We start from the raw sequence: 13,372 nt of genomic DNA on the forward strand, positions 1-13,372 counted from the left end.
ATAATTTGCAGTCTTTAATATTTGCTGTCTGACTGTGAGCCCCTGAGCAGGTCTGTGATCTCAATTACATCATTCCACCTCTCACTGAGATCTGCTATTGACTTGAAAGGCCAAGGCTCTTTGGTAAAGCAGCATGAATTTCCTCTTCAAGATAAATGTTTCTCCAGTGCAAGGTTTTATTTTTTTGTTTCTCATGTCAGGCTGTAAAAATGAACTTGTGGAATTCAAGTGACTAATTACAAGAAGTTCTTATTATCCCGATAAATTGTCAGCCATAATGTGCAGTGATAGTAATCTTAATTTTTGAAGGATCAGCAGGGTTCGCTTCTTCAAAATATTGTACTTGTAAAGCAGTCCTTGTAAAGCAGAGGTCTGTTACCTTTCTTACAGACAGGATCAATAGTGTTCACCCTGAACAGCACTGCAAGTATTTGGGTCTGATTCATACAGAGCAAAAGTGGCAACAGGCCATTCATATTTCTTACAAAAAGCAAAATTCAGCATAATTCATAATTACTCCCAGACAAAGATTATTAATGAAGCAATATTTTATCTATCTGCACTGCAGGTCTTTTTCAGTCACCTGTCCCTATCTTGTATATACTATAGAAATTATTATGAGGTGAGTAGGCTGAACTCCATCCACTCCAGGGGCAAGAAGTGCACCCAGAAGAACCTTGGTGCTCAGAAGAGTGCCAGGCTATAGAAAGGGGGGGAAAAAGAAGTGTCAGAGCACACTCCAAAGAATATCTTCAGTGCTTTAGGTCCTTGCCAGAATCACCAAAGCGTTTAATGTTTTTTTACCAAGGGGTATAGCAGATGGTTGCAGGCTGAGAGGAGCCCAGAGCTGAGGCTGTCCCTTTCTTACACAGATATACTTAGAGCAGTAAGTGAAACATGAGCCGTGCTGTCCTCACCACCATGTGTTTACCTGTCTTCCTGCCATGAAATCATTACAGAAACAGGCAGCTCCTCAGAGATGGTGGTCCAACCAAGACACGCAGCAGTATGACAGGAAACACCCAGGAAATGTGGTCTTGGAGTCTTAAGCACGTGTGGTATCTAAGAAGATCATCTTCCTGGATCACTCCTGCAAATAAATGTAGATTGCAAATCCCGCTTGAAAGGGCGATGTAGGCACCGGTGCTCTTCCTTGGAAGCAGCTGCCAGTCATTGCTTAACACTGCAGTGCTCCATCGGCACAAACACCGTTGTGTGCCGATGGCACACAAACACAGTGATACTCTAATTGTGTTTTGTTTCAGTGTGGTGCTCACCTGGGGCATATTTTTGATGATGGACCTCGCCCAACTGGCAAACGGTACTGCACGAACTCCGCTTCATTATCTTTCAAGCCAGCAGACAAGAACAACGCTGGAGAAGGCAGCGGTAATGCCAGTCCTGCCCAAACTGGCAAAGCTGAGCTGTAGGGTGAAGCAGAGCCTGCAGAAAACTGTGTTGATCCCACACATCTTACAAGGAATGTTTTCTAGTTTTCAAGTTGCCTGCTCTATTATATCCTAAGAATGTTCAAATGTATGAAAGCATTTTGCACCATCCTTCTTCCTTAACTTTTCAGAACTGAGGCCTTCCTGCCAGTGCATTTACTGTATAATTGGATTGAAAAATGTATTGACTGAGTCCACAGGTTTTCATTTTTCTTCTTTTTGTTGAGATTGCTTTAGGTAATCTTTAAATTGAGAGGCTTTGACATCATTTAGTTATTAGTTTCTTCTTAATACTGTGTTACTCTAAGTTTACACACTATTCCTTTTCACGTGGGAAATGCAACTTCTGTTTTTCTCCAGTCTATAGGAAACTTTTGGGCATAAGAAAATCCTGAATTCCTAGCACATCTCTGCTTTGTTCTGACTTGTGAGGCATGCAGCCTTTGGTCATATGTATTCATTCAACCATCTCCCAGCATCAGCCGCACCTTCTAAAAACTTGTAGTTATGGCTGTTTCTTCCCAACTGAAAGAGATGGATGAGATGTTAAAACCATTCTTTGGTTAATTTACTGCCAAAATTTCAAGGGTGTGGTTGAGAGGATGTAAACATTGTCTCAGCATCTGTGTTTCCCCTTTGTTTGGTATTTAAATCAAGGTTTTATCTAGTAAGGCTCACTTTTGCATTCTATAATGAGGCTTTGTCTGTTTTCGAGGCCTGTTCAACAAGTATAATGCAAATCTGAATTAAAGTTGAAATCTGCAGGGGGTAATTATATGGGCAAGTGCAGAGATAAACTTGCAAAGTGAAGTAGATGAAGGATGACACGAGGCTCTTTATCTTGTCGGTTGCTACAAGAATTCAGAAACATGACAGTTTCTGCTAGAGACAAGTTTAGGAATGAATGCAGTAGAAAGAGGGAGACCCTCCTGATATATCCAGTTTCAAAGATTAGCTGGTCTGGATGCATACTGCATAAAAAATCCAGTCTGTGCAATTGCAATGTAGGACAGGAGTGACAGTGTTGGCATAAAAAATTAATTTGAAAAAAGCCTGTCACAGTTCCAGAAATTTTCATGTAGCAAAATTCATTGTCTCATAAGATGTTTTTCACAGCTGCTTTTCAATTCTGTTGAATAACACTTAGAATTGTGCATAATACTGTACTTTAAGCTATAGAATACAGTATTTGCTAACACCACTTTGCCTTTAAACACTGAGAGACTTAATGAATTTACTTCTACTAGCAAACTTTGTGACTGACATGTTTGGATCCAATTTTATTTTTAGTAGGAACAAAGCAACCACTGATTTTTATGGAAGCAGGATTGAGGTTTTCACATCAGTGATAATAAACATGTTTTCTAAAGTTCAAACACCCTTCAGTTAAAATATAGCTACTGTGAAAGCATATGGAATGGCCATAATTGCCTTTTTTTTTTTAGCAACATTAGAAAGACATGAAAAAAAACCCATACTGCACCTTAACATTTAATAGATGCAAATAAGGATGATGAATATTTGCAGATAAAACACTTGGGCTCTGCTGTAGTGAGCACCTACTCATGTGAGTATTCCCCCAGATGTCATGTGAGGAATTGCTCTTTAGCTGCAGGAAAGGTTGTGCAGACTGACCTTTGGTGTTTCAAGGCAGTTGAGTTTCTTCTAGTGTTGTTAGGTTTTAGCAATTTCTTCTAGGAGGGCTGCTTTTATCCTTTGCTATTATTTAAAGAATAGTAAGTTTTCTCTACCACATTTTCTGACATAAACTTTGAAAAGGCAGCATCTATAAAAATGTGGTATATAAATGTGGTTTAATTCCAGATTGCTGTTCGATTTAAGTATTATCAAATTTCAGTATATTCCTGCCTTATGTTAAAGAAATATATTACTTAAGCTTCAGAACGCAGTAATGTATGCTGTCCTACAGGAGATTTATTTTTGCAGGATATGGAGTGCAATGAAATGAATCAATATGGTGAGGTGTATGTGATCTCTGGGAGTTAGATCATTTAATATAGGAAATGCATTGTTCTCGTGCACAAGCTATACCACAACGCAGTGGAAGGTAAGACAGATTTCCTTTCTTGCTCTTAGAAGATGCTAGTAAGGACTAGTATTGAACCCGTCAAATTTGGTTCAGTCTGGTGATGATCATGACAGAGGAAACTTGGGAGCTGAGCACAATGTATAGAATAATAGGATATTTCTGTATATTTAAATTTTGCACTGTCTGGATGCTTATAAAAACTGAATGCAAACTGTGTAGAAATAGCAAATTATATTTTCTAATATCTCTATTTTACTCAGATGTTTAAATAAGATACCTTAAAAATCATGTAAGTCACATGCTATTTATATATACTATATATATATAAAACTGCACATGTTTTTTATATATATATATGTACACACACATATATTATTTGAGTACAATTTTAGTACTTCCTGTACCTTTTTAATAACTAAGACCTTTCCATAAGAGGGTTCAATACTTTTAAGAAATCAAATATACATTTTTCAAAGCAAATTTGTTTTCATATATTTACTGTACACAAACAAAAAATAAATTTCTTTATAAATAATTCAGTTCTGCTTCCTTATTTATCTGGTTTAATGTCACATTTCTGCATCCTTCACTGTAGGATGTCTTAGGGAACTGCTTTTACTTTGCTTTCCCCTAACTTACTGTGAATAATATACACACAGTGCCTTATCTTCATCAGGTTTCTACCAGGGACACAGCACTGCAGGGTACCAGGTATCCTTGCACCTACCAGCTTTCAAGAGAGTACCACAAACACCCAGGCCTCAGTAGAGCAAGGAAGTGTTTAAAGAAAGGCTCACCTTTAACTCAGCAGAAGTTTTAGCCTCTTCTGAAAGATTCAGTGTGGGATGTGTGTAAATTGCGGGCAAGCATGTCATGGGAGCCCTGCAGTGCCCAGGCTCTGTCTGCAGTGGAGGTCTGTAGCTGGCAAGTTGGTTTCTGCCAAAGTTTCATCTCCAGGGATACAGGTTTGGCGTACTGCACAGGCAGCAGGTTATTGCTGATTGGTAAATCAGCCCTGCAGCGGGTTTTAAAAGAGAGGTGTAAGGGATGGGTAGGAGTTGCAGGCTGCTTTTAAACCACCTTCCATGTCTATGTTTGTGAGAAAAAGTAACATCAAAATTAAATCTCTTGCTAATTGTTCTCAAACATTGCCAAGTGTCCAGATGACACACTGCACTCTTGTTTACAAGTTTAGTATGATCCAAAAATTAATCCCTTGGGACTCTGTATCCCATCCATCCAGTGTACTTCCCTCTCAAAACTGTAGTAGTTTGGTATGTCTTACATGAGGTACTAACTTGTATCCACTACAAAGAAGCGGAGAGCTGGATGCCCCCGTACTCCCAGTATAACCTGGCCAGTCTGTCAGCACCCAGAGGTGCTGTGCCAAGGCAGATCTTCAGAGGCATTCTGTCCTGTTGCTGGTGCTGCCCTGGCAGCAGACAAGGGGGTGGCTCTGTGCTCCAGTCTAGCTCAAGGCAGGCTGTGTCTTGCAGTGCATGGCATGCAATTTTTCTTAACACACATGTGTACCCCACCACTTCAAAACCAGAGAAGTTTCTAGTAAGAGACACTCTCCCAGCTGCTCCTGGTGTTCCCCAGAGTGCCCCAGCCACAGGATGGGAGAAGAGGTGGTGGTAGGATCAGCCACACGTGGCCAGTTAACCATCTGCTTTGAGATTCTCTTATGGTTGTAGCATTATGACTTCCATACATAAAAGGCACATGAATCATAAGCCTTTTTCACAAGTTCTATCAGGTCTCATACACTAAAACAAAACCCCAGTTTGTGTGTATATGAAGTACTTAAAACGGAGGCCTTACCACAGTGACTACAGCACATAAATAAGACAGCATCATAAGTCAGGGTTTCTGCTGGCGTGGTGGCAAAGAATGCATCGTCACAAACATGATGCCTAGTGTGGATGTGAATGTTGGTACTCAGTTGTACTGAATGGTCTCAGTCTTATTTCAGTTAACCTTGTTTTGCAGTCCATTTACCCAATCAAATTTGTGTTAGAACTTCTCTAACAGAATTTGTGATGTGTATTCATTTTTTCTCATTGTTCATTCTGTTACAAAGTGTCTGTGGTTAATGTCACTGCATGGCCAGCAGTCCTCTTGTCCTTTACCCATGGTCTGGGAGAGAACGGGAAATGTGTGACACAGGCTACTTTTCTGGTCCTAACTCAGCATTTCAAAATCATTCCCTCTCACTTCCTATCCCTGAAGGAATTTAAGGATGAAAACAAAACAGATGTTTGCACTTTCTCTATTACAGTCAGTGTGCTCTATACCCACCTGAATGAATCGCAGAGTATTCAATGGCACCAGAAGCAAATTTGTTCAGTAAGACAAAATGTTGCTTAGCACATGACAAAACTGGACTAATACTTCTTGTTTTATTGACTATTAAAATGAGGCCACCTACAGGTCCCACAATAAACCTGCAAAAATGTCTAATCCTTCGTATGTGAAGACCAGCATTCCAGTCTGGCTTGCTTCCATTTTGTTGTAAAGAGAAGTCATGCACCACAAGGCCTGACTAGGCTTTTCAGATCAAAGCCATGACAGCAGCCAATAACTGTCTTCCTTTTGCAGTCACTTAAAAAAAAGGGTGAGATAATACTTGCAAACATGCTCAGGTGAAATCACTGGAATAGCAAACCCCAAGTAGTGTAGTCAGGTGGCACTCTGAAATCCCTATACACAGGCTACCAGTGTAGTATTAAGTGCACTGAACAAAAAGGTCTCCATTATGTCCACATATTTTTGGGATCAGGACCCACTTAAGCAGCCCAAATTAGGCAGAAAAAAATAAGAATACCTCTTAGGACTTGTAGCCCGTCTTCTTGGACATTTTGCTTAACCAATATACCCAGCAGAAAAGAGAAACAATTCCAGAAAAGAAAAGACAACAGGGTTCCATTTTCAAAGTCCTGTTTTGCTCTTGTTGACAGCTTTCAAACAGTAAAGTTTGCATTTCACTCTGCAGATGTTCTAGACACAGCACTCTTAGTTGTTGCTCTTTGTAGTATTCCAGACAATGCCACATTATTATTTTCTTTTCACTGTGGAATACAAACTGTCTAAACTGTAGCTTCATCTTGTCTTAGACCTTGTACTTCTCACTTTTTGTATGCCCAAGTTAAAGGAGTATCTGTTCCCCAAAATACAAACAATTGTCTGTTGGCAATATAAGAACCATGACAAGTTGTATGTGCCCACCTGCTCGGAAAAGTAGCAGTTCTTTGGAAAAGCAAATAAAATACATCTTTGTTGGCCTTTTAAAGAGGACAAGTTTTATGTGTGGGCTAGTTAATGTTCATGTTTTTCCAGGCTGCCCTAAAGCCCTTGTTTTTACATTTCTAGCATTGTCTCGTCCGGTTTACAACTTTATTATTGTATGTTTCATAGAAAGACAAACATCTGGAGAACATCCTCAGGTATAACTGCTGGGCAGTGCGGAAAATATCTGGTGTGATCTGAAACAGCTTTTTCTTCCCATGAAAGTACACCTCTGGGACTGGGAAATTTCAAAGGCTAGTAATGGTGAAGAGATCCTTTCACCTCCAGAACTCCACATTTGCCCTGGGTCTGTAAAAGCCAGCATTCCTGGTGATTTCTTAGCTGTTCACTAGTTTTTTTTGTGAAATTGGTTGGTGCTGGGACCAGTTCACAGAAATCACTGTGGCAATGATGATACAGTGGGTGAAGAGATTGAATTCCTCACTGTAAGAGCAGTTGGTTTCCATCTAGAGATCAGTCAGGAGATGGAAGGGGTTCATGGAGGGTGGGAAAAGGGAAAGGGGAACTTGCATTTTGCCTCTGATTCACCTTAAACTGCAAGGATTTCCATCATGGCATTTAACTCAGGACAATTAAAATAGCACAGATTTGTGAAACCCTGTAAAAATAGGTCCTAATTCTTAACCTCATTCTCCTGTATGTCTAACATCACTGACTTTAGTAGAACAAAGCTCCTATAAATCTGAAGTGATGGAAAGAACTACTGGGAAAGGTTTCTCAACATACTTGAGATAAATTATTTTCAAGAATCCTTAAAATCTTTGACAGGAAGACAAGGCCTTTGGAAAAATCCTACTCCGTGAAATAACTAGCACAGAGAATATAAGTCCTAAAAGCCATGGACTGTATTCTCAAAAGAGAGGTCTGTACCACCAAAGCCCAGCACTGCTGACTCCTCAGTGAGCCAGTGTCCTGGATGCCTCTCTGCATGTACCCCCACTGCTCTGTTTTCATGCTTTTCATGCCTTCCTTAACATGCTGCAGAAGGTAGTTGCAATCACAGTATTTTCATACACATTTGCTGCTTGAGTCCTGTCGTATTGGATTTTGAGAAAGGTGATAATTTTATCTTGTTCCTAGTTTGAACAATTTCTATGGAAGAAAATCCAAAAAGCTTCCCCCCCTCCCCCCCGAAGCTAAGAAAAGTCCAAACAGTATCTGGAATTTGTTGTCATCTTCAGCTTTGTGGGCTACCACCAGTCCCAGCAGTCACCAGTGACCATGAATTCAGCATTCTCTGTTGATAAATTACAATTTTATCTTTGTTTGGCTAAGGCTTCTAGTAACCTGCCAACTCAAAACCATTGCCTAATATATCATTAGAGGGCAAATACGTTGCTGTGTATGTCTGTGGTGTATAAGCAGCTCCTACCACAGCCTGGTCATTCCAGCATCCTGCTGAGGAAGGAAATCAGTGCCTCAAATAATTTAGGCTGCAGATTTTTCTTTTCAAATAAAACATTTTTTTTGTTTTTCAAGGTCAGACACTTGGGGCTGTTCAGGTCACAAGACGCCAGAGACAGTTTACTTTGGAAAACAAGGACGTCCACAGTGGGAGGTGCTTTTAGCAACAACTAAATCTGGTGGTTTAAACCAAACAGCACCTGGGCAAAGGGCAGCTTCACTCATCCTTACTGACACCATGACATCAAGGGTGAGCATCCAAGAGCTGACTGATGCACATGCAACAGGGATGATATTTGGTATTCTCACTTGTGAACTCAAGTACCTCAAAGCATGTGGAACATCCTCAGATGAGAGGAATAAATATTTTGTGTTGACTGCAGTCAGTGTTTACAGTTTCTTGAAAGGCTAAGACAGTGCCCAATAGTGGGTTTTATCTAAAAGCATTTCGGTCATAGTGGAGCAGCGTTTTTCCTATACCCAGATGCAAAGTGAGACGATAGATTTTCCACTTTCCTTTGGGTATTTTATTTCATCTTTCAGTTGATTCCACTATTCAGGCTATGGAGATTCTTGAAACTCAGGTTTTCTTCTCAGTTGTCAGTTCAGATTTTCTTCTCAGTTGTCAGTAGAAAAAGAGAAGAAATTATTCTTTGAGAAGTTGATATTGGGAGACAAGAAAAAAAAAAAAGTGATAGGTTCTTACTATTAGTACAAGTAGAGGCACTTTTAGATACAGTTTTGCATCCCTTGTGAATGGCATTGCATGGCTGAGGCTGACCAAGCCAGATGCACAGCTTTGCTCCTCCTTGCTAACTGGCCAAGCCTGCTCTGAGAGTACAGGAATTGTCATATCTGTGTACAGCTTAGCTGAAAAGGCACAGTCTCCTAGACCTTATCAAATGCACTCTGGAGAAAACATCTGTCTCCAGCCATTTCCATCTCTCGCTGGATGGTCATGCATGAGTTCATATATACTGTTTAAAAATATATGCATCTTTCTGAATGTGGATTTTTTTTTCATCCTAGCTTTTATGCCTCAAACCACAATTGCTGTAGATAACTACTTTATCTCTTGAAGACACTTGTTTCCTGTTGATTTTTAATTAGTAGATACTCTCCATGGGTCAAGTTAGAGGGCAAAAGTAAAAGTAAATTTTAGAAGATTCAGCCTATACTTAACCAGCATGGTATTTAGAAATGTTAAACTGCAGTAAAAATCCACATCTGTGTGGACTCACCTAGAGTTTCACAGCAGCAGTGAGAATAGGGCACAGGGCTTCCTATTTCAAATGTCTTCAAAACATCCCTTCAAAGAATCTGTATTAGGTGTTAGGAGTAGAACCTGGGGCATCCAGTTTCACAGTTTTGACCGTTTAAGTGAGATGAATAGAATGGGGTTGGTTTCAGAAATGCACTGTGAATAGATTACTGTTTTAGCCCTAAAAATACACATTTCTTCCAGCAGTATAAAAGTAAGGGAGTGTTTATGCCACCAGTGTAGGAAACACACATCTCTTTTCTCCAGTGACTAAAGTAGACTAATGAGAGCTATCAAACTTGCTAATGACTGAAGGAAAGCCTTTCAGTGCCTCACACTGGTGAAATCTAAGTGTTTTCTGTACCTTTACATCCAATTGACACCAGTATGAGAGACAAATAGCAGGCAGCATCAGTGTACAACAATAGTCCATGTGCTCTTTATGGCAGTGAGTGAATATGGAGAGGCAAACTCTGCAACCCCAGGAGACAGCTACATGAACCACGAAAGGCATACTCAGTTACCTTGAGCCTAATCTAGCAGATATATATTCAAATTAACTACATTTAAAGTCACTGTTGTTCCAGACAGAAGAAAGGATATGACCTCTGCTGCTTTCTGTAAGGAAGGAAAAATGAGTAAAATGGCAGAGCTGAGCCACTGATCCAGGGGACCAGTGCTATGAGGACAGGTCGAGAAATTGCTCATACAGGCAGATCCCAATGAGTCACTGACTTCTGCTTTCCAAATTCCTCCTGGGCAATGTATAATTTCAATGTGTTTGTTATTATATAGAGATAAATCTGAACTCCATTCCACTCGATCAAGCAGCTTGTCCTTATTAAGATCTGCGGGCTGGGCAGTCAGCTGTTGGAGGCTTGTAAAAGACTAAGCCTGGGATTGTTCACAGGTTGGTACTTAGAGAGATGCCTTCAAATCACCTTGGGCAACCACTATTTTTAAAAGACAGACATTACCTAAGAATATTTGTGTTTTGAGAGAAACCAGATAACCTGGGGCAAAATGCTCACCTTCAGCTCACAAAGAGTCTTCATGCCCGAGATTGTATTACGGCGTTGAAAATTCATGGCAAAAGCTCCAGGTTTCTTTGAAGACATGCATGAAGAATTATATGGTGAAATGTTTCATTCTAGCTGTGAAAAAAGTTAATTCAAAACAACTAAAACATCAGCCATAAAGATGTAGAACATTTTTCAGGAAGCCCTGTCCACCTTGAACTAATGTTTTCTTAAAAAACAGCCTGCCTGTAATAATCACTGTTATTGAAAAGACATCCCAAGGTTGCTGTATGGAAATATGTTAAATACGTTCTGAAATCCAATCTAATATAATTTCAACATTAGAGCTCATTCATAATCCTGTATTAAAAGCCTATGCAATTTTCATGAAATATGTCTGTCTGTGTAATCATGAATGCTGAATATTGTCATGGCTTTCCAGGAATTTTCAGCTTCAATGCAGAGGAAAGAAAACTCTTCCAACTGGACTTCTACACCACTGAGAAGGAATAACAATAACAACTCTAAATGTAAAATAAACATTTCTGGAAAAATACTATCTTTTCAAAGAGGCTGTAGTCTGAATTTCAAGCTACTAGTAATATCACACAGAGGCTTTGAATGTGCTTGTTGTTACAGTTCTTTGCTTTGTGTGGCACTGGGGACAAACAGTCCCAGTAGAAAGGAATCTGTTTACTCATGCCTAGATTTAGAAAGTGATCCTTCAGATGGAGTTGTCTTAAATCCCATGAATCGCCAGTTTACAACTGGATGCAGCTGTTACTGTGATCAAGTATTGCTAATTCTTTCTAAGCACAGCACCTCAAATGCATGGGTGGAAAAGTAAGGGAAATTTTCAGCATCATCATATGTCTGACATGAGTACACTAGCTGCTTCTCTGGAGTTTCTCTGTGTTTATAATTTTATAAAAGAATCAAAACTTATAAAGTATTACTTGGATATACAAATGGGGTGAGGAGTGGGAAAATTCTTCTTCTCTCTCTAATGTTCCAATTCACTGATGGCTCTTTGATATTTTTCCTTTTTATGAGCAAACTTTTTTATTAGTGGAATATTTCTGGTTCCATGGCATAACTTTAAAATGATAGGAAAAATTATACAACTGGGATCTCAATTATTTAGCACAGCGATTTTAATCCTTCATGTTATTTGATCCAGTACAAGGTAATATACATCTTATTTCCAATTAGAATACAATTCTCACTATATTCATCATCTATTGATGTCTGCTTTTCCATTTACCAGAGACATGAAACTTTGATTCAAAGGGTGCCATTCTGCCTGCCCTACCTGTGGACAATTATGTGGTGTCAGCAAGGCTGCCTGTAGGTTTGATGCCTGTAGGTTAAGGCAGCTGGGACCTCCTGTGTGCTTTCTTTCCTGCAAAATTTCTCACCAGCTGACAGTATATTGCAGAAATGGTTCCTCCATGCTTCCACAGCCTGATGCCATTTGTATGAGCAATATTGCAGAGCACATTTGTTTGAGACTCCTCAGCTGCATACGGCAAAAAGATCACTTCTCATGCCTGAGGGCCGAATCCTGCAAACCCTTTCATAGTGCTTTATGCTCTGTGACCCTATGCTTTGCTCTTCCTGCTGTCCTGGGACAAATTCTGCTATCAACTTTAACAAATTCTTCAGAAGTGTGTTCCTCAGACTTAATGGATTTGTATCCAGCTTTAATTGGCCAGGAAGCATGGAAAAGGCCTTTGTCCAAAGAGGCGTTTGTGATAACCACCTTGATGCACTTAAGAGATTTCATGCACACGGTTAGTCTTGCAGATTTTAAGGTCCCTTTGAAAGTAGGTTTATTGTTAGTCTTTTGGTAGCATAAAGTATGCTATAGAAAAAGATGAGATAAGACAAAGACTGAAGCTCAGCTGCAGAATAATCAAAACTCAAAAAAAAAAAAAAATTCTTTTTAAAAAAGGGCCTGTATTGGAAGAGGAGGGGGACTATGGCCAGCATAGCTGTGAACTTAAAGGCAGAGTGCTGGAAGGCAGGTGACTTTAAAGGGTGATAAGACTCCTGTGACACTTCCCTGGAATTAAAGGTCAGCCCACTCTCATTTCAATGTTTTTTTAATTTGCTGAACTCCCAACATGATTCATGTAGACCTGACCTGAGAGCCAAGCTATATCTTGAAACGGACTAGTGTTTTCTAGGTCAGGGTTAATTTGAGTTACAAAATCTTCCCAAAAAGCTCCTCCAAAGCCTGGTGGAACCTGGACCTGGTGGAATGGTGGTAAACAGTGACCTTGTGAGGGAACATGTCATAACTAAGAAGTCACACAAATGCCCACTTCTTTGTATACAGCGGGTTCCATTCTCACACTTTCAGATGAATAGGCTGCTTCCCACTTATGCAGCTGTCAGAGTGAGATTTTAACAATTTCCGTCTCAAACCTTGCTTTTTTGTCTGTGTCCAAAGTATCCTGGCAGATGACCAGAATACTGTAAGATTATGTTGAGAAGATGGATAAGGAACTCTGTTTCTTGTGGCAGAAGAACTAGAGGGATCCAGTGAAATTTCCAGGCAGGTTTTAGTGGAAGCAAGAAACAGAACCTTTCTGTACAACATTGAGTTACTCTGTCAGATTCAGTACCACAGAATGCTATGGGATGCTGGCAAGCTCTGTGCAAGCCTTGCTTTGAATTGTTGGTGTTTTTTTTCAATTCATCAATAGATGTCTGGACTAATCCAAATGCATGGTGTTTTGCAAAGTTATGGAAGATTAGGTCCTCACAGGTTTGATTTTTTGTAATGATTTTCCATAAGCCTCCTTAAAAACTGTCCCCTTCCTAATCTCAATAGATAACAAGCTCTAAGGTTCATGCTAACATTGGAAAAATTTTA

General features: G+C 39.7%; 1 protein-coding gene across 4 annotated transcripts in view; it reads left to right on the top strand.

Moving 5' to 3' along the window:
- The window catches only part of MSRB3 (methionine sulfoxide reductase B3), an 82,757-nt gene extending 78,271 nt beyond the window's left edge, over positions 1-4,486 (top strand). For all 4 annotated transcript variants that reach the window (XM_040062187.2, XM_058420321.1, XM_040062186.2 and 1 more), the window contains one exon: positions 1,266-4,486. In XM_040062187.2, the coding sequence (XP_039918121.1) occupies positions 1,266-1,430 (165 nt within the window). In that variant the 3' untranslated portion in view covers positions 1,431-4,486. The remainder of the gene's footprint in view (positions 1-1,265) is intronic.
- The last annotated feature ends 8,886 nt before the right edge of the window (positions 4,487-13,372 follow it).

The sequence above is a fragment of the Hirundo rustica genome, chromosome 4 (genome assembly GCF_015227805.2).
Source record: "Hirundo rustica isolate bHirRus1 chromosome 4, bHirRus1.pri.v3, whole genome shotgun sequence".
Lineage (NCBI taxonomy): Eukaryota > Metazoa > Chordata > Aves > Passeriformes > Hirundinidae > Hirundo > Hirundo rustica.